Source organism: Doryrhamphus excisus, linkage group LG9 (assembly GCF_037039965.1).
Source record: "Doryrhamphus excisus strain RoL-2023G ecotype Guam linkage group LG9, RoL_Dexc_Guam_v1.1, whole genome shotgun sequence".
NCBI classification, from domain to species: Eukaryota; Metazoa; Chordata; class Actinopteri; order Syngnathiformes; family Syngnathidae; genus Doryrhamphus; species Doryrhamphus excisus.
The window spans coordinates 11,468,550-11,486,877 of NC_136365.1; the positions used below are offsets into that span (position 1 = coordinate 11,468,550).

General features: G+C 43.2%; 1 protein-coding gene across 2 annotated transcripts in view; it reads left to right on the forward strand.

Moving 5' to 3' along the window:
• Window positions 1-18,328, forward strand: part of LOC131135817 (voltage-dependent T-type calcium channel subunit alpha-1H-like) — a 68,263-nt gene that overhangs the window by 15,853 nt on the left and 34,082 nt on the right. For both annotated transcript variants that reach the window (XM_078793404.1, XM_078793405.1), the window contains exons 9-14: window positions 7,404-7,555; window positions 7,631-7,816; window positions 11,664-11,781; window positions 13,014-13,169; window positions 14,890-14,977; window positions 15,059-15,246. In XM_078793404.1, the coding sequence (XP_078649530.1) occupies window positions 7,404-7,555; window positions 7,631-7,816; window positions 11,664-11,781; window positions 13,014-13,169; window positions 14,890-14,977; window positions 15,059-15,246 (888 nt within the window). The remainder of the gene's footprint in view (window positions 1-7,403; window positions 7,556-7,630; window positions 7,817-11,663; window positions 11,782-13,013; window positions 13,170-14,889; window positions 14,978-15,058; window positions 15,247-18,328) is intronic.

Consider the following 18,328-nt stretch of genomic DNA (forward strand, 5'->3'; position numbering starts at 1 on the left):
CAGAAATGTATTTTCCTTCATATTTTCTGTATGATTTATAAATGAGTGACATAAACATAGAGTATCGAGATGCAGCTTTGAATCAATGAATGAATCAATCAGAGGTCGGAACCCGCTGTGGTGCAGTGGGTAGCATTCTGGACGCCTCAGGTTCGAATCTGCACTAGTAAGCATCGCTGGTATTCATCAGGAAGGGCATCTGGAATTTAAAGGGCTCAAGCCAAAAATCAGTACGCAGATCAAAAAGATCCGCTGTGGTGACTCAGGAAAAAGCTGAAAGAAACAAACAAATCAATCAGAGGTTGGATGGGAAGGTTTAATTCTTAATTCTTCATTGTAGGGAAGATATTGTGGGAATACTTTTCAGGAAGGCCTGCTTTGCAGTTCTCAGTGCGCACCCAATAAAGTCGTGCTTGGGGGAGTTTGGTGTGAAATAACAAGCTGACGTGCAAAGACTGGAATCCAATAATAATAGAATTTATCTTCTCCTTAACTCCTTCTCCGTAGGGTAGCTGGACTCACCCTAAGAGATAGGCTGAGGAACTCAGTCATCCGGGAGGGGCTCAGAGTAGAGCCGCTTCTCCTTCACATCGACTGGAGTCAGTTGAGGTGGCTTGGGCATCTAGTCCGGATGCTTCCTGGACGCCTCCCTGGTGAGGTGTTCTAGGCATGCTCAGTCGGGAAAAGGCCCTGTGGCAGACCGAGGACACGCTGGAGGGATTATGTCTCACAGCTGGCCTGGGAACGCCTTGGTGTCCTCCCGGTGGAGCTGGAGGAGGTGGCCGGGGACCGGGAAGTCTGGGCTTCCCTACTGAGACCCGGATAAGCGGAGGAATATGGATGGATGGATCTCCTTAACCAAAGAACCTATGGCCTCACTGAACTCCTCCCAGTGTGGTTTTTGTCCCAGTCGCAGAACACTGGACCAGCTCTACCCCAAAGGGTATTGGAGTTTGCCCCTTTTAAAGAGAACAAGACTCCGGTAGTACATGGGAGTTTGCCCAACTGGTCTACATGTGCTTTGTGGACTTGGAAAAAGCATTCGACCGTGTCCCTCATGGTCTCTTTGAGGGGTGTTCTGGTAATACGGGATTGGTGGTACACTAGTACGTGCCATTCGGTCCTTGTACAACCGGAGCAGGGGCTTGGTCCGCATTGCCAGCAGTAAGTCCAGTCTGTTTCTGGCAAACGATGGTCTCCACCAAGGCTGTCCTTTGTCATGCATTCTGTTCATTATTTTCATGGACAGAATTTCTAGGCTCAGCCAAAGCATCAAGGAAGTCCAATTCGGGGGCCTGAGGATCTCATCTCTGCTATTTGCAGATGATGTGATCCTGATGGCCTCTTCGGGCTGTGACCCTCAGCGTTTACTGGGAGGCTTTGCATTTGAATCAGAAGCCATGGTCCTCAGTCGGAAAAGGGGGGAGTGCCCCCTCCGAGTTGGGAATGAGGTCCTGCCCCAAGTGAAGGAGTATCTTGGGGTCTGAGGTGAGGAAAGGTTACAGCGTGAGGTTGCTTTGTCTGCAGTAATGCTGTCGCTGTACCGGATTGTCGTGGTGAAAAGAGAGATGAGCAGAAAGGCAAAACTCGCAATTCTGGCCGAGGAATGACATGTGAGACATCAGCTGGCTAGAGTTGCCTTTTACTTAGTAGCAGAGTAGAGAGTGGCCCACAGCAGCTCCTGTGTGAATGTTCACTGCATGTGTTTGCTGCCTTTTCATAAAGCCACAAGTCTCTCCTAAAAGGGGACCTATTATGCTCGTTTACCCTTTGCATTGAGTTGTGGTCTCCTATAGATTGGTTGGGCATTGAGCAGCAATTGGAACCGGTTCTGACATTCCGATTCTCCTGGAACAGTTCATTTTTTTTAACTTACGGTGCCTACGTTTGGTGATTGGCGTGAGCGTTCATCCATTTCAACCATGGACAGTGTGCCACGGCACTTGCTAGTTTGGCTGAAATTGGTTGGTACTTATATACTGGTTATTAATAGCCTTGGGAGGAATTCATGGTAATTAATAAGTCATTCATAAAAAGGTCCATCCATCCATTTTCTACCGCTTATCCTCAGTAGGGTCGCAAGCATGCTGGAGTCTATCCCAGCTGTCTTCGGGCGAGAGGCGGGGTACACCCTGGACTGGTGGCCAGCCTATCACAGATTTGTAAAAAGATCAAATTATTAAAAAAACAACCCATGGAGACAGACTTTTAATCCAAGAACTGTGGTTCGCGCCCTCATTTCAACTATGCAAACGTTATATGACCCTCTGAAAAGAATCGAAATCAAGAATCATTAGGAACTGGAATCGAAACGAGGAATCGAAATCGAAACCGGTTTCCCTCAAATTCAAACCTTTTAGATCTTCCAGAATCTGCACCTATTCCAGCTGTATTTCCTTTGATTTGTGCGTCCTGTTTTAATTTAGTCCACCCACATACCCACTCTGCTGTGATTGGTCACACGCCCAAGTGCTTCCTAACTATGAACCATACAAGGAAGTCCACCCCTGTGTGATGTCACAAAGGAACGGTTTTACCACGCCTTTTCAAACCGAGCATTTGGAGCCATCCCAAACTTATTTTAGGGTTCACTTCCAAATACACTAACCTCATTATCTGAAACTTTGGCATGGTTTAACACCAGAATACAACTTTCTAACTACATTTATAGGTCAGAAAAGTGGACAAGGCATCATAGGTCCCTTTTAAACAGCAGCAGTAGACTAGTAGGTCTCTTAAGTGTCTGTAACATTACATTGATGAGGCAATAGCCACCAGGAGTAGGCATTGTCAATGCCAATGTTTGAGTCTGTCTTATCTTATTTATGTCTCAGATGGCTAATTTTATCTTATTATGTCGACTATAATGGGTAATAGGAGTTTTAAAGTGGTTCTGATTGGGATGTTATTTCATGTCTAGAGGGCTCTAATAATGGTAACAATTGTGTTTACAAGGTAGTAAACTGGTTTTCTATGCATTTGGTAAAGTTGAATCCTGCTTAGTGGAAATTGGTCTGGAACCAATGAACTGCCATCAACGAGGGACCTTTATTTCTGCCGATGTATGTTTGAATCACTGCAGCACAGCATAAAAATCAGTAAAAATCTGTAAAACTGCAGCCACATATTCCCTCGTTTGAACAAACGTGACCACTCCGACACCGTTATGTTTAGTCTGAAACACCTTGGAGACTCACTCCCCTGAGAGAAATCCGTGGTTCCGCCAGATGCCACTGGGCATGCTCACATCTTGGTGACAAACACACACACATACTAAAAGAGAAATATTGCAGTAGTCCGCTTGAATGAACATGTAAGAAAAAAAGTTCTCAAAGGATGAATGCGGTACTGTTGAATGAAGTCTCCCTAAAGTCAACCCTCGTTTATGGTGGTTAATTGGTTCCAGACTTGATCATGATGAGTGCATTTTCACACAGTAGGATTCCTGATTTAATCACTGAATATGGAAATGGTTTCATTTTATTTGAACATGCATCAGGTTACAATGGAATACATCACATCATCAATCCACAGTTCCGCAGGAAGGAGTAGGAAGAAGTAATAACATGAGGAAGTGTAAGGTAGTGTAGCCATGTAGTGATGTAACAGTGACTTTTCACAACCATAATAAATAATGATTACAATCAGAATGCTGACAAATAATAACAGAGATAAAGAGAGAGAGACTCTTCCTTGTATTTAGCAAACATCAAGTGCTAGTATTGTTTCTTGAATTGGCTCATCCTCATCCATTGTTTAAGTTAATTACCTTGAACCTTGTGTTTGCATATACACTACCGCTAAAAAGTTTGGGATCACTTGGACATTTTTTGGCCAGTCTGAGATATGGCTTTTTCTTCCTGCCTGAAGTCGACGCTTCACTGTTGATACTGACACTGGTGTTTGACGGCTACTATTTAGTGCAGCTGCCAGGTGACGACCTGTGAGGCATCTTTGTCTTAAACTACACACTCTCAGATATTTGTCTTCTTGCACAGTTGTGCATCGTTTTTCTGTCCTTGTTAGACACAGTTTATTGCTCTCTTAGTGTTAGTTTAGATTTTTAGATGGGTTTTCTAATAATCTATTAGCCTTATAAAATGATGAACTTGGATTAGCAGCCATACCAGGAGATTGATGCAGAGGACAGACAGTCATTGATAGTAGGCCTCTCTGCAAAAAATCTTTGAAAATCATCTGATTCATTTTAGTTGTTTATGAAATGGATAAAAATTGTTTGTCAAATGCATGAAAATGTGTTATTTTTTGAAAACAAAGAAATTTGCAAGTGAGTTTGAGCGGTAGTATAAGCGTTTCAATTGTAGTTTTCCCTGAGATCATACTTCTCCAGTCAATAGATAATTTTTAGCTTTGTGCATTATTTTAGCTGTGGAGGAAAAAAATAACTTTATGAGTTAGTTTTAATATTTTTGATTTTAGAAATAAAGGATTAGTATGTTTTCTCAAGGTGGCTTATGTTGTATATTTTTAATATTTCAGCTAATTTTTCATCCAATATGATTCCCAGAATTTTATTTTTTGGTAGAGTATAAACCTGTTTAGCCCCTTTACAAAAGGAAAATGGTCAAAAGCTACACATTTTTGTAACATTTATTTTCAAAGCTTACTTCAAGCCACACTAATCCAATATGCTGGTTTTACCAGACCATGAACAACATGCTGGTATCCACAACTCACCTTTTCCATTTCACAATGCATTTATTTCTCGTCTTCTCACTTTATTCACTGGAAACCTGAATGAAAAGCAGGCTTGCAGGCACCTCATGTGTTGTGGGGGGCTCCCAGGGGCCCGTGGGCATTAAGCGTGTTGATGACCCCTGGGATATATGATATGAAAGGGAACCATAACATTGACACAAAAACATATTTAACTTTAGCAAAATTACAGCTGAAACTTTCTTCTTTCACGAGGCGCCTTCTTTAACGAGAAGATGCAAGATTAGCTTGGGCCCGCATGCAGTACGACAGGGGTGGGCAAACTTTTCGGGCAAATCACGAAATTGATAAAACAGCTACTTAAACAATCAAAAGGTTGGCTCAATCCACGATGCCAGGTTGTATGTTAATGAAATGAAATACTTTGGAAAGAACAGACGGGCCATATTCAAACACTTGGCAGGCCGGATGTGCCCCCCGGGCTATAGTTTGCCCACCCCTGCAGTACAACGATCCAACCACTTTTCGGGCTATGCGCTTTATGACCATGCACGAGGGAAGCGACAGGCAACGCATTCACAATTTCCTCCCCTGAAATATTCTGCACAATAAGGCGCACTTTTTTTTTTACATTTTCTCAAAAATCGATGATGCACCTTTTAATGTTCCAAAATCTGTACCTATGTTGTTCTACTTGGGGAAGTGCTCCGCTTTAGAGCGATAAACCAGTCAGAGAACTACTGCACATATCTATATATTAGGTCCACCATGCACCATGCTAACTGTTCAGTAACATATAACATATACGAGTGCAACAAAATAACTACTATAGATCTACTAATAAGAACATATAATTGCAGTAATTGAATTATCTGCATTAAAAAAACACAACATAAACTGCTAGCAAAGAGGTCAGTCTGAATTACCAATAGGATTTCATAATAAAGGCTGTAATTAGTCAGTCTCATCATATCTTGAGGTAACTTGTTGGAACTGCATTTCCTTTTCTTTGCAGTTTTCCGACTTTTCTCAGAGTCCTCAATTTTCATTCGTACTCAAATTTCTTTTCAATGTAACGCGTCGCTAAAAGGCTTGCGTTTCGCTGTTTGTTTGTGGTGGGCGTTTCTTTAAACAGCAATGCAATGTAATTCTCGCTTTATATTTGCATGTATTGGTTGTTGTTATTGTTCTCAGGCGTGGCCGGGCGAACAAAACAACATCTTCCCGTGGAATGAGATGATGCTTGGGGGAGAGATGTTCGGACTTTGTTGTAAGAGGCCGATACAAAATTCCTCCTTTGTTCAGGCAGTTTCCATTGCTGCAGTTTTGGTATGATTTCATTTCCAACCAAAATTTTGCCTTGGTTTTTGTATCCTGTCTCGATTATCAAGCAATATTGTGAAAGCAGTCGTTTTGCGATGTACTGTAACGTTCCACATCTATTTCCATCTGCTTGCCGTCTGCATTAAAGGTAAAAGTTTTTCGAAATTAAGTCAATTTGCAATACAAGCCCACTTTTTTCTTTTTAAATACAAAAGTTCCATCCATTTCATATGCTTCATGCTTGTTGAAAAGCTTTAACCAGTGAAGACGTCACTAACACAACTAACATGCTGAGATGTTGACGGTGGTTGAGTGGGTAGTATGTTGGCCCCACAATCAAATCTCCCTCACAACGTCCACGTGCGGGACTCGCACGCTGGCCAAATGGAGACTCTGAACCACGTCAACCTCCTAAAGATGAATATTTGTTAGGAAAACTGACTTCAATCAAGCTATGCGAATAAGAACATCTTGCTTATAAGCTTTTGTCACAAACATGAATTTACGGAATTGAGTATGGTTATGAAAATAGCTCTTGAAAGCATTAGAAATATTGCAACCAAAGTGTTGCTGAATGTACTTGACAGGAGTCAGTGGAGAAAAGAGGGGGCTAAGAATAAACATGCCCCCTGCAGCTCCTTTTGTTCACTCTGACCTCCCTTAGCATTATGGGAATCCTCACCCGCTCCATTACACCCTCTTCAACGCAATCATCATTTGTTGGAGGTCGGCAGTCAGCAGTCAGAGCGGCACTTCCTGTGCAAGCTCACTGTACCATGACACAGCAGTCCAAGCACAGTGAGGGGGAACTACCGCTGTAGCTGCGAAGCCTCATATCTAATGTCCAAAGTGAAACTAACTTCACCATATGTCGGCATGGGGCTGTTGCCTTTTCTTCTTGTGGTGCTGCGGCAACAGCTTTGAGGCGGTTGGCCGCACCAGTGGTTCCCAATGCATTTCTTTTTAAATACAAGGTTGTGTGGACACACAATATTCACAATATTCAAATTTTCTGAGACCTTGGATTTTGGGTTTTCATTATCTGTGAAAATAAATGTTTCACTGTATAATATATGAGTTTTACATTCTGAAATGAGTGATAAACATTATAGAACTTTTTCATGATATTCTCATTTTTATGCATTATTTTCTATGAGAACATTTGCTTTGGTTAGTGTACATTTTGCTTTGATTCTGACCTTTTGGATCGGATTCATGGCGTTAACCAAGGCACCACTCTAAAATGAAAATACGAACGGTCGATGCTAAGAGAATGCAATTTAGCGAGAGAGCTAAGACAAGAAAATGCATCACCTGGTAGTTAGTGTTGTCGTTTTGTGACCAAAGTGCTTGGTGTCCTGTTCATTGTCCATAAACACACCGCTGTCTTCATGTGTCTTTAGCCGCAGGAGCTGACTGATATTTTGGAGATCAGCAACATGGTTTTCACCAGCCTCTTCAGTCTGGAGATGCTCCTTAAAGTCCTCGCCCTCGGGCTCTTTGGGTACATCAAAAACCCTTACAACGGATTTGATAGCATCATTGTCATCATCAGGTAGGGGTGTGCATTGGTCTGAATGAATGGTGCATTCAGTGTCTGTTTTACAAACCCCTTGTTTGTGTGTGCCAGTGTGTGGGAAATTGTGGGCGAGGCAGAGGGCGGCCTATCCGTGCTGCGGACCTTCCGTCTGCTGAGGGTTTTGAAGCTGGTTCGCTTCCTGCCGGCCCTGAGGAGACAGCTGGTGGTGCTGATGAAGACCATGGACAACGTGGCCACGTTCTGCATGCTGCTCATGCTCTTTATTTTTATTTTCAGGTGCAATGTCATTCAATTATCAAATTAGTGGCCCGACGGTAAATGCTGCATTTAACACTTTTGCTTGCATAACCGTAGTCGACTATCGCCGCCGGGTGTGCTCGTCAGCGCTATTATTGCTGACTGAGCAGTTTGCTCTTTACCGCTACTACAACATTTGTTCTGTCGCTGCTGTGTTGTACAATATACTTCTTCATGAATGGCCACGTGGTGAAACAAAGCTACATGTTTCACTTTCACATGCACTCCAAATCATTATTTAAAGCCAGGGTACCAAGGCGAACATTGTGTGCAGGATGGAACGGGTGGAGAAAAGTCTCAGGCGTGATGTGTGATAGAAGAGTTTCAGCTAAAATGAAAGGAAAGGTGTACAAAACTGTGGTGAGACCAGCCATGTTGTTTGGTCTAGAGCAGGGGTGGGCAAACTACGACCCGGGGGCCATATGCGGCCCACCAAGCTTTTGAATCTGGCCCGCCAGTTGCTTTGTAAGTATTTCAACTTTTAACATACAAGTTAATACATACATGCATACATACATACAGTGCATCCGGAAAGTATTCACAGCGCTTCACTTTTTCTACATTTTGTCATGTTACAGCCTCATTCCAAACTGAATTAAATTAATCTCTTACCTCAAAATTCTACACAAAATACTCCATTATGACAATGTGAAAAAAGGTTTTTTTGACATGTTTTGAATTTATTAAAAATAGAAAACAAAAAAATCACATTTACATAAGTATTCACAGCCTTTGCCATGAAGCTCAAAATTGAGCTCAGGTGCATCTTTTTTCCACTGATCATCCTTGAGATCTTTCTACAGCTTAATTGGAGTCCACCTGCAGTAAATTCAGTTGATTGGACATGATTTGGAAAGGCACACACCTGTCTATATAAGGTCCCACATTTGACTGTGCATGTCAGAGCACAAACACCAAGCATGAAGTCAAAAGAACTGTCTGTAGACCTGCGAGACAGGATTGTCTTGAGGCACAAATCTGGGGAAGGATACAGAAAAATTTCTGCTGCTTTGAAGGTCCCAATGAGCACAGTGGCCTCCATTATTCGTAAATGGAAGACGTTTGGAACCACCAGGACTCTTCCTAGAGCTGGCCGGCCTTCTAAACTGAGCGATCGGGGAAGAAGGGCCTTAGTCAGGGAGGTGACCAAGGCCCCGATGGTCACTCTGTCAGAGCTCCAGCGTTCCTCTGTGGAGAGAGGAGAGCCTTCCAGAAGGACAACCATCTCTGCAGCAATCCACCAATCAGGCCTGTATGGTAGAGTGGCCAGACGAAAGCCATCAGACCAGTGAATTTTGTTTCTCATGGTCTTAGAGTCATTCAGGTGCTTTTTGGCAAATTCCAGACGGGCTGCCATGTTCCTTTTACTAAGGAGTGGCTTTCGTCTGGCCACTCTACCATACAGGCCTGATTGGTGGATTGCTGCAGAGATGGTTGTCCTTCTGGAAGGCTCTCCTCTCTCCACAGAGGAACGCTGGAGCTCTGACAGAGTGACCATTGGGGCCTTGGTCACCTCCCTGACTAAGGCTCTTCTCCCCAATCGCTCCGTTTAGAAGGCCGGCCAGCTCTAGGAAGAGTCCTGGTGGTTCCAAACGTCTTCCATTTACGAATAATGGAGGCCACTGTGCTCATTGGGACCTTCAAAGCAGCAGAAATTTTTCTGTATCCTTCCCCAGATTTGTGCCTCAAGACAATCCTGTCTCGCAGGTCTACAGACAGTTCTTTTGACTTCATGCTTGGTGTTTGTGCTCTGACATGCACAGTCAACTGTGGGACCTTATATAGACAGTTATTATATTTCCAAATCATGTCCAATCAACTGAATTTACTGCAGGTGGACTCCAATTAAGCTGTAGAAAGATCTCAAGGATGATCAGTGGAAAAAAGATGCACCTGAGCTCAATTTTGAGCTTCATGGCAAAGGCTGTGAATACTTATGTAAATGTGATTTTTTTGTTTTCTGTTTTTAATAAATTCAAAACATGTCAAAAAAAACTTTTTTCACATTGTCATAATGGAGTATTTTGTGTAGAATTTTGAGGTAAGAGATTCATTTAATTCAGTTTGGAATGAGGCTGTAACATGACAAAATGTAGAAAAAGTGAAGCGCTGTGAATACTTTCCGGATGCACTGTACATACATACATACATACATACATACATACATACATACATACATGACTTGCAAGTCGGATGTCTTATTCAGTTAAAAAAAAAAAGTAAAATGAAATTTTGATATGGTCCTTTTAAAGTGCTCCTGAAAAAAGGACATGAGAACATATGTAGAAAATAATTCAATGCAGAATGTTAGAATTAGAAGCGTAAAATAGTGTGTGTGTGTGTGTTAGTGTGTTGAAGATATTTTCTGGTCCCCTGGACAACTCAACGCGGCCCCTGAGTCAAAAAGTTTGCCCATCCCTGGTCTAGAGACAGTGCCACTGAGGAAAAGACAGGACGCAGAACTGGAGGTAGCAGAGTTGAGGATGCTGAGGTTCTCATTGGGAGTGACCAGGATGGATAGGATCAGGAAGGAATACATCAGAGGGACATTACATGTTAGAGGCCTTGGAGAAGTCAGAGAGGCCAGACTGAGATGGTTGGGACATGTCCAGAGGAGAGATAGTGAATATATTGGTAGAAGGATGCTGCCAGGTAGGAGGCGTAGAGGAAGACCAAAGAAAAGGTTTATGGATGTAGTGAAGGAGGACATGAGGGTAGTTGGTGTGAGAGAGACAGATCCAGAAGACAGGGTTGGATGGAGGAGATTGGTTTGCTGTGGCGACCCCTGAAGGGAAAAGCCCAAAGAGAAAGAAGAAGCACTGGTTGTACCAATTACGTATGTGGGTGCACATGTGGCGCATGACACAGGAAATTTTGCCCAAACCTGACACAAGCAAAATGTACCAAAGACACACAAAGGCAGCAAAGATGAACAGCACAAGTTTGTTTTGCAACCTGAAAAAACCCCAAGCTCAGACGACCGGTTAGGACCTAGGCCAGGGGTCAGCAACCCATGTGGCTCTTCAGCCTCTTTGTTGTGGCTCCCTTTGTTTTACTCAAATATTTCTTAAACACCCACAGTGTTGAAAATGCACATCTTTGTAAACACTTAAAAAAAGCCAACTTTGTGTGAGACCATTAATGCATCCTGGGTTCCTGCTGGTGATTGGATGAGCAGACAGGATGCTATGAAGTGTTGGTAAACATGGAGGGAAAAACTAATATTTTCCCAGAGCTATTTGGCATTTCTAAAAAATAATTTAGAAATAATTTGAAAAACAGCAGCATGGGAACTTGTTTGCCACAGAGTAAACAAATCAAGTAAGTTTACAGTCATTGACACATACCAATACTAGCAAGAGTACTCCATCAACTGGTCTTTTCTTATCTGAACTACTTTGATACCCCAAAATTCCCTTGAAATTTGACAGCCAAAATGGTGGGAGACTCCTAATTGGCTCAGCATGTCATGTTGGCTTCCCCTACACATGCACGCCCACTGCACTTTTATTCTTCTATTCTCTTCTTAGACTTTAGAAGACCTTCTTTTAAACCAATGTTTTGCGTCTCCAGGATATTTTTCTTTACTGGACAAGGGGGTAAAATGGCTCTTTGCACAGTAAGGGTTGCCGACCCCTGTCCGAGGCTCAAGTAAAAAATGTTTTAAATAATTTTATATATGTATAACTTCATTTCATTTAGAAAATAACATCCTCTCTCCAACTGCTTCCAATGAATCCATCCTTCCACCCTTAACTTAAGAAAATACAGCATTTACAGTAAACACAAGATTACCATATGATGAAAAATCATCTTTTTTGTACAGTATCTTGGGGATGCATCTGTTTGGATGTAAATTTGGTCTCCGTCAAGACAGCGGCGACACCTTCCCGGACAGAAAGAACTTTGACTCCCTGCTTTGGGCTACAGTCACCGTCTTCCAGGTTATGCACACACACAGTTCTATTCATAAACAAAGTGGCTGTGGCCTGTATTTTCATTTGAAATATTTAAAACAGTGACGGTTTGTGTTTTTGGCAACAGCCCAAACAATCTACTTTATTGTTTTAATGCAATCCTGCTATTTTTCCCTCCACAAATGAGGACACAACCCCTCCCAACGGCAGAGCAATAAAGACACACTTCAGCAGCAAGAACAAGCATCATTCCTGTTCATCTGGCAAATATATATTAAGTTTGTTGCTAATACCGGCCTCATTACATGGACAGGAGGTATTCCACGTTTTTTGTGCTGGGCTGAAATCATTTTCATTCATTTTCTTACTTGTCATTTTACACCCAGAAAAATAATTATAACGTCAAAACACAGTTCACACAGATAAGTATTCTACAGACTACAAGCTCCAAGTTGTGAAATTTGCAGCGGAAAACAGTAATGGAGCAGCAGAGGGAAAGTTTGGAGTAAGTGAGAAACTTGTTAGGGACTGGCGTAAAGTGGAGGCTACTCTTACTACGATGAAGAAAACAAAACACTTACTGTACTTAAAACTGTTTATGTTACATAAACACTGGACACCTTTTCTGTTCATGTTTATTTTTTGTGTAGCTGAATAACCATTGTGTTAGCATATATTACACCTATTCATCCTGTTCTCTATTATTTATTGTTAGAAGTTGCCTTCCAAGAGGACGTAATGTCTGTTTTGGTCAAGTAGTTTGTAAAATAAATTATCCGCAAACATGCGACTTATACTCCAGTGAGACTTATTAATGTTTTTTTTCGAGCTAATTATGCTTTTTTGGCCATGTGCGACTTATACTCCGGAGCGACTTATAGTCCAGAAAATACGATATATGCATTTATTGTTTTATGCATGTAAAACTATGATTGTAAAACTAAAAAACATGATTTGTGTTAAAGTTTTGACGACATCTTGGACGGGCAACGTGACGTAGCTGACTTCTGGTTCGCCATTTTGTTTAGCTAGCTAAACAAGGAATGCTAACAAAGAAGTGCATTTTGTCATGAAATATTCTCAAAACATAAAAAAAAATAATCACAATTTTCAAATGAATGAAACATGCTCAAGCGCTGTATTTTATGAACAAAAAGATAAATAAACTCTGGAGGGACTTATCCTCCAGTTCAACATTTCCAATAAGACTATTTCCATTTCTGTGTCCATTAAATATGTCTCCACCTCCCCATCTGCAGATCCTCACCCAGGAGGACTGGAACGCCGTCCTGTACAACGGCATGGCGTCCACCACGCCGTTGGCTGCACTCTACTTTGTGGCCCTCATGACCTTCGGAAACTACGTCCTCTTCAACCTGCTGGTGGCCATTTTGGTCGAGGGCTTTCAGGCGGAAGTAAGGATTTTGTGTTTAAACCACTTAAAGGGGTGGTGGGAGGAGGTGGCGACGGTGGCTCAGTTGGCTGTGTTGTGCTGATGATACCAAAGCTGAATAATCTCCACAATCCTGCTTCTTGCGTGGATTGCATCGCTGTGGTTGTGTTGTCTGATACACGCATCTCCACAATGCTCTCCAGGGCAGCGGCGTGTTTGTTATCGCCTGCCATTCACAGCTGGCGAGCTTTTGTTGTTTTGTTTGTTTTATCTCCACCATTGGAGAATACACACACACACACTACCTAAGCCGTCCGTCTCCATCTTTCTAGTGTGAATGCTAATTAAATTTAGCAAAGCTTTATTGCTGTGACGACAGGAGATTGCTGCCCAAAATCGTCAGCCTGCGGCCCGTCTGCCTCATCGCTGTTTGTCGCTTGCTGTCCCCATCTTACTCATCCTTTTGTGATTGTCAGGAAAGCCAGCTGACACGCTGTGCTTTTTGTTGAAGATGCAAAACAGTCTTCAGTCTTTATGACAATCCATGCTGGGATCTGTGCTGACACTAAAGGGTCTGAAGTTTACAAAAAAACACATACGTTAGGCTCGGTTCTTCCGATTAGACTTACGTTTAAAGTCCAAAGTGTCTTTGGTGGGTATGTGAAGTTGCACATTCGCTGAATTGAAGATTAACTCTCATCATTAATCATTAAGTTTGTCTATATGTGCCCTGTGATTGGCTGGCCACCGGTCCAGGGTGTACCCCGCCTCTCGCCCAAAGACAGCTGGGATAGCCTCCAGCACCCCCCGCGCCCCTTGTGAGGATAAGCAGTAGAAAATGAATGAATTAAGTATTCTACTGAAATTTTTGTCGATTAATCAAGTAATCGGATAAAACACATTTTCTGCTCAATACATCTCCTCAGGCTCGGCCTCATAACTGAAAAAGTCCATCTCACCCTGGCTGGCAGAGGTGCTGGGCACATCAGCAGGTTTTGATGTTGCAGGAGCAGTTTAGCTTCACTCCGATGTCAGAAGTTCTTACTCTGTCCCTCTGACTTGCATCTCTCAGCCATCTGAGCTTGGATTTTGGACAACTGCGAGGAGGGCATTGTTGTTGTCCAGCACTTCAGCAAAGCTGTTCTAGATACCCTGAAAATATAACTCGGATGTAAAAAAGTGACATAATGATTGTCATCATCAGCGGGATTGGACACAACCTCATCTGTTTTAAATTTCGGTGGCAATAAGCACAAGTACGGCGACTCCTGCACGCCAATGCAGCCTTACTGCGCTCCAATGAGGATCTACTGATCCTGGATAGGATTTTCCACACACTTTATTACTAGTTTTTAGTCTTGTCACTGAAACTACATGGGAGTATGACACCTTGGCTCCATCAACATCCACCCATCCGTTTCTATGCTGCCGATCCTCACAATGCAACTTTTATTTTGCAGTTCAAGCAGGTCAAGCAAAAACGCTAATCACTAATGAATAATAATGCTGATAATTTCCTTGTGAGCATTTACTACAATGTGCCTGGTCTCACTTCTGACAGAAGCCTATAGAAGCATATATGTAGCATTTCACATTTTACAGATATGTGTGATATGTGTGATATGTATTTGATGTAACAAAATATATGAATGATAAGTTCCCTGACAACTCCAATCGGTCTTCAACTGCCAAAAGTCCACTTACTTCCGGTTTTGTGATCGTCATTGCTGTGTTGTGTTTAGGGTGACGCCAACAGATCAGAAACAGACGACGAAAGGCAGTCGCTGTCTTACGAGGATGAGGAGAAGCTGAGGGAGATGTACACCGCAGGTACAAACCCACGGCTCGACAAAACCGTGTTGTCACTACAACTGCTGTGTTTTTTTGTGCGTGTGTGTGTGTGACCACAAGAGCTGAAGATCCAGGCCATGATCCGGAGCCCCAATGGTCTCCTCAACCCGAAAGCCTCCATGCCTCCTCCCCTGTCCCTCCCCGTCATCACGCACACTGCAGCCACGCCCACCATGATGTCCAGTCAATCGCAACGTGTCGGTGCTGCCTCGATGGATGTAAACAGCCTGGAGCAACAGAGGTCGCCGGTGAGCTTTGTACCGTTTGTTTATTTGTTAGTAAACGGATTACACCGGTGTCAGTCTGCCCTGAATATTGACATAATATTACTATAATTTTGGATGACAGAAAATACAAATCCAATTGTACTGTTACACAAAATATCCTGTTTATAAATTTAAAATCTGCAATTACCTGGCAACCAGTCCAGGGTGTACGCCGCCTCTCGTCAGCTGGGACAGGCTCCAGCATACCCTGAACTACAATACCAGTGGTGGATGAGAACTTATCTGTGAAGTGGAACAGCTGGTCTCCTTATATTTGACACTCGTACTAAATGTGTAGAACAAGGCATAGTTTCCTAAATTACAAACATTTTGGAAAGGAGTGGGCCAGACCATGTCCAAAATCAATGGAATCAATATACCAACTGATGTCACTCAGGGAAGCATGGGGTGGTCATCTACAGCATCATGCATTTTTTTTACTTTCGATATTGTTACAAAATCATTGTCATAACATTAAGCTTTAATGTGATGCATTAATGTAATGTGAGAAAACAAGTTATGAGCTAGCCAGCAACATGCATCATAGGAAATACCTATTTTGACTCTAAGGCCCTTGAAAAAAAACTTAAAAGAATGCCAACAATGTCCATTACATATCTGACTTGTCAGCATTTTTTTACCTGAGGACTGGAGCCACACATCTTGTGCTGGAAGACACAGACATCCCAACGAGCGCCAACATCAGAAGTGTTGTCGCTGTATCTATGCTGTTATTGAAGGCACTAGCATGTGTATCAATGCGCCTTGCAAAACATTCTGGGTGGTGTTTTAAATCATCCAAATAGGGCAAGATACTGTAACTATTCCATGTTATCATCAGTGTACATGTTAATGCATGATCACAGCATGGATATCAAACCATGCAACCTTGGTAGAGGTTTATTTTTATAGGGCTTCATATTCGAAATAGGTGTATCCCAATGACAGCATTGTTAGCTAGCTCATATTAACTTGTTTTCTCGTGTTATAATGCACAGAAAAGGGAAATTTCAATTTGAATGTTCTGAACACCTATTTTCAACCTATAGCTGTCCTTTTGTAGTAAATAAATTGCATCTTTCAATAACTGAAATAGTGACTAACTGTAAAATTTTATGTTTCATATTTAGCAGCAGGGCTGCTAGTGCTGTGAGTGGTTAGCGTACAGACCTCACAGCTAGGAGACCAGGGTTCAATTCCACCCTCGGCCATCTCTGTGTGGAGTTTGCATGTTCTCCCCATGCATGCGTGGGTTTTCTCCGGGTACTCCGGTTTCCTCCCACATTCCAAAAACATGCTAGGTTAATTGGCCACTCCAAATTGTCCATAGGTATGAATGTGAGTGTGAATGGTTGTTTGTCTATATGTGCCCTGTGATTGGCTGGCCACCAGTCCAGGGTGTACCCCACCTCTCGTCTGAAGACAGCTGGGATAGGCTCCAGCACCCTCGTGAGGAAAAGCGGTAGAAAATGAATGAATGAATGTTCTGAACACCTATTTTCAACCTATAGCTATCCTTCTGTAGTAAATAAATCGTGTCTTTCAATGACTGAAATAGTGACTAACTGTAAAATTTTATGTTTCATATTTAGCGGCAATTTAAAATACATACAGTATATACCTAGATAATACATAAATGAAATCAAACAGAGTGCTTTTATTAATCCAGACTGAGAACGCCAGGAACTGAATGTCCCCTCATTATGTATGAGTTCCTGTTCTGTGCTCTTATTTGTAGAGCTTCCTGTTTTTCCCTGTCCTATGTTTTGTCTGCTTTTCTCTTCTGCTGTCACTTGCACCTGGTGCTAATTTTAGTTTGCCTTATGTTGCATTCAGTCAGGAGCTTCTGTGTTGCTTGAATGAGCAGTTGATGGATCCCTTTGTCTGCAACTATGATTATGATTTTGATACTGTATATATGCTTTTACCCGCATTGGGTCTCATCTCGCATCATGGGGTCGTATCAAAAAAAGTATCGCCATTATGCCGTCTCGTGACAGAAAGAGCTGACCACAAGATGACCTCGCCGAGATGTACTTGTGGACCTGGCAGGTTCTCAATGCGATGTAATAGGAGAGAATGTAATTCACTCCAAAAGAGCTGGAGACGATGGTGTGTAATTGCCATGGCGTGGGTTTATTCAGGACGCGCCACTCACACACCGGACCAACCCCAGTGCAGACGCATGTCTCGGCCAACATCAGCGAATGCTCTACGACGTCCACAGTTGGAGTCACATGCCGAGGTGCAGCAATCCCCATACGCTGTTCCTGAGTGCCGGCCCATGGTTCAGTTCACCATGTCGACCGCTCAATGTTAGCCCGAGGACCAGCACTGCTCTTTCCTCCTCGTCCCTTCCCGCGTGGCCTCCAGTGCAATTGGGTGAGGAGGTCACTGCACTCCCCACTACCGCATTACAGGTCACATGGTTCACATGCCACGTGCCCCCTCTACGGTATCACCGGGAGCCCGCGCTGCATCGTTTTCAGACACTTCTGGAGACACTTCTGGAGCCTGCACTACGTCAGCACTTGATGCCTTCAGACCCTCTCAGACCCTCCCGGTGCCCGCTCCACAGCTTTTCAAAGGTCCACTATGGTTCCTGTCCAGGGGTCAGAGCGGTGACCATACTGGTGACACTGCACCTCCTCCCTTCAGTTCCGACGGTGGCACTGGACGAGGTCTGAGCTAGTACTACTAGCTGTGTGACCGAGAACGTACAGCCTGCTCTGCCTGGAGTTCGGCTCGCTCGGCTTAGGCATCGGTTTCACTTGGCTCATTGACCCGGCCATCCCCCTAGGGGTCCTGCTGGTTCCGCCTGGCTCATTGTACTGTCCGTCTCCTGGGGGGGGGGGGTCATGCTGACTTTGCTGGGCTCACCATTGGTCGTTCCCCAATGGAGTCCTGCTGGCTTCGTGGGGCCTGCCATCCCGGTCGTTCCCTAGATGGTCTTGCTCGCTCCGCCAGGCATGGCGTCCCAAGTCCCACCCACCGCCACCCACTCTGTTTTTGACTCTTAAAGAAGTCTGGGGTTCACATTTGAAGGGTGGTAGTGTGACAGTTT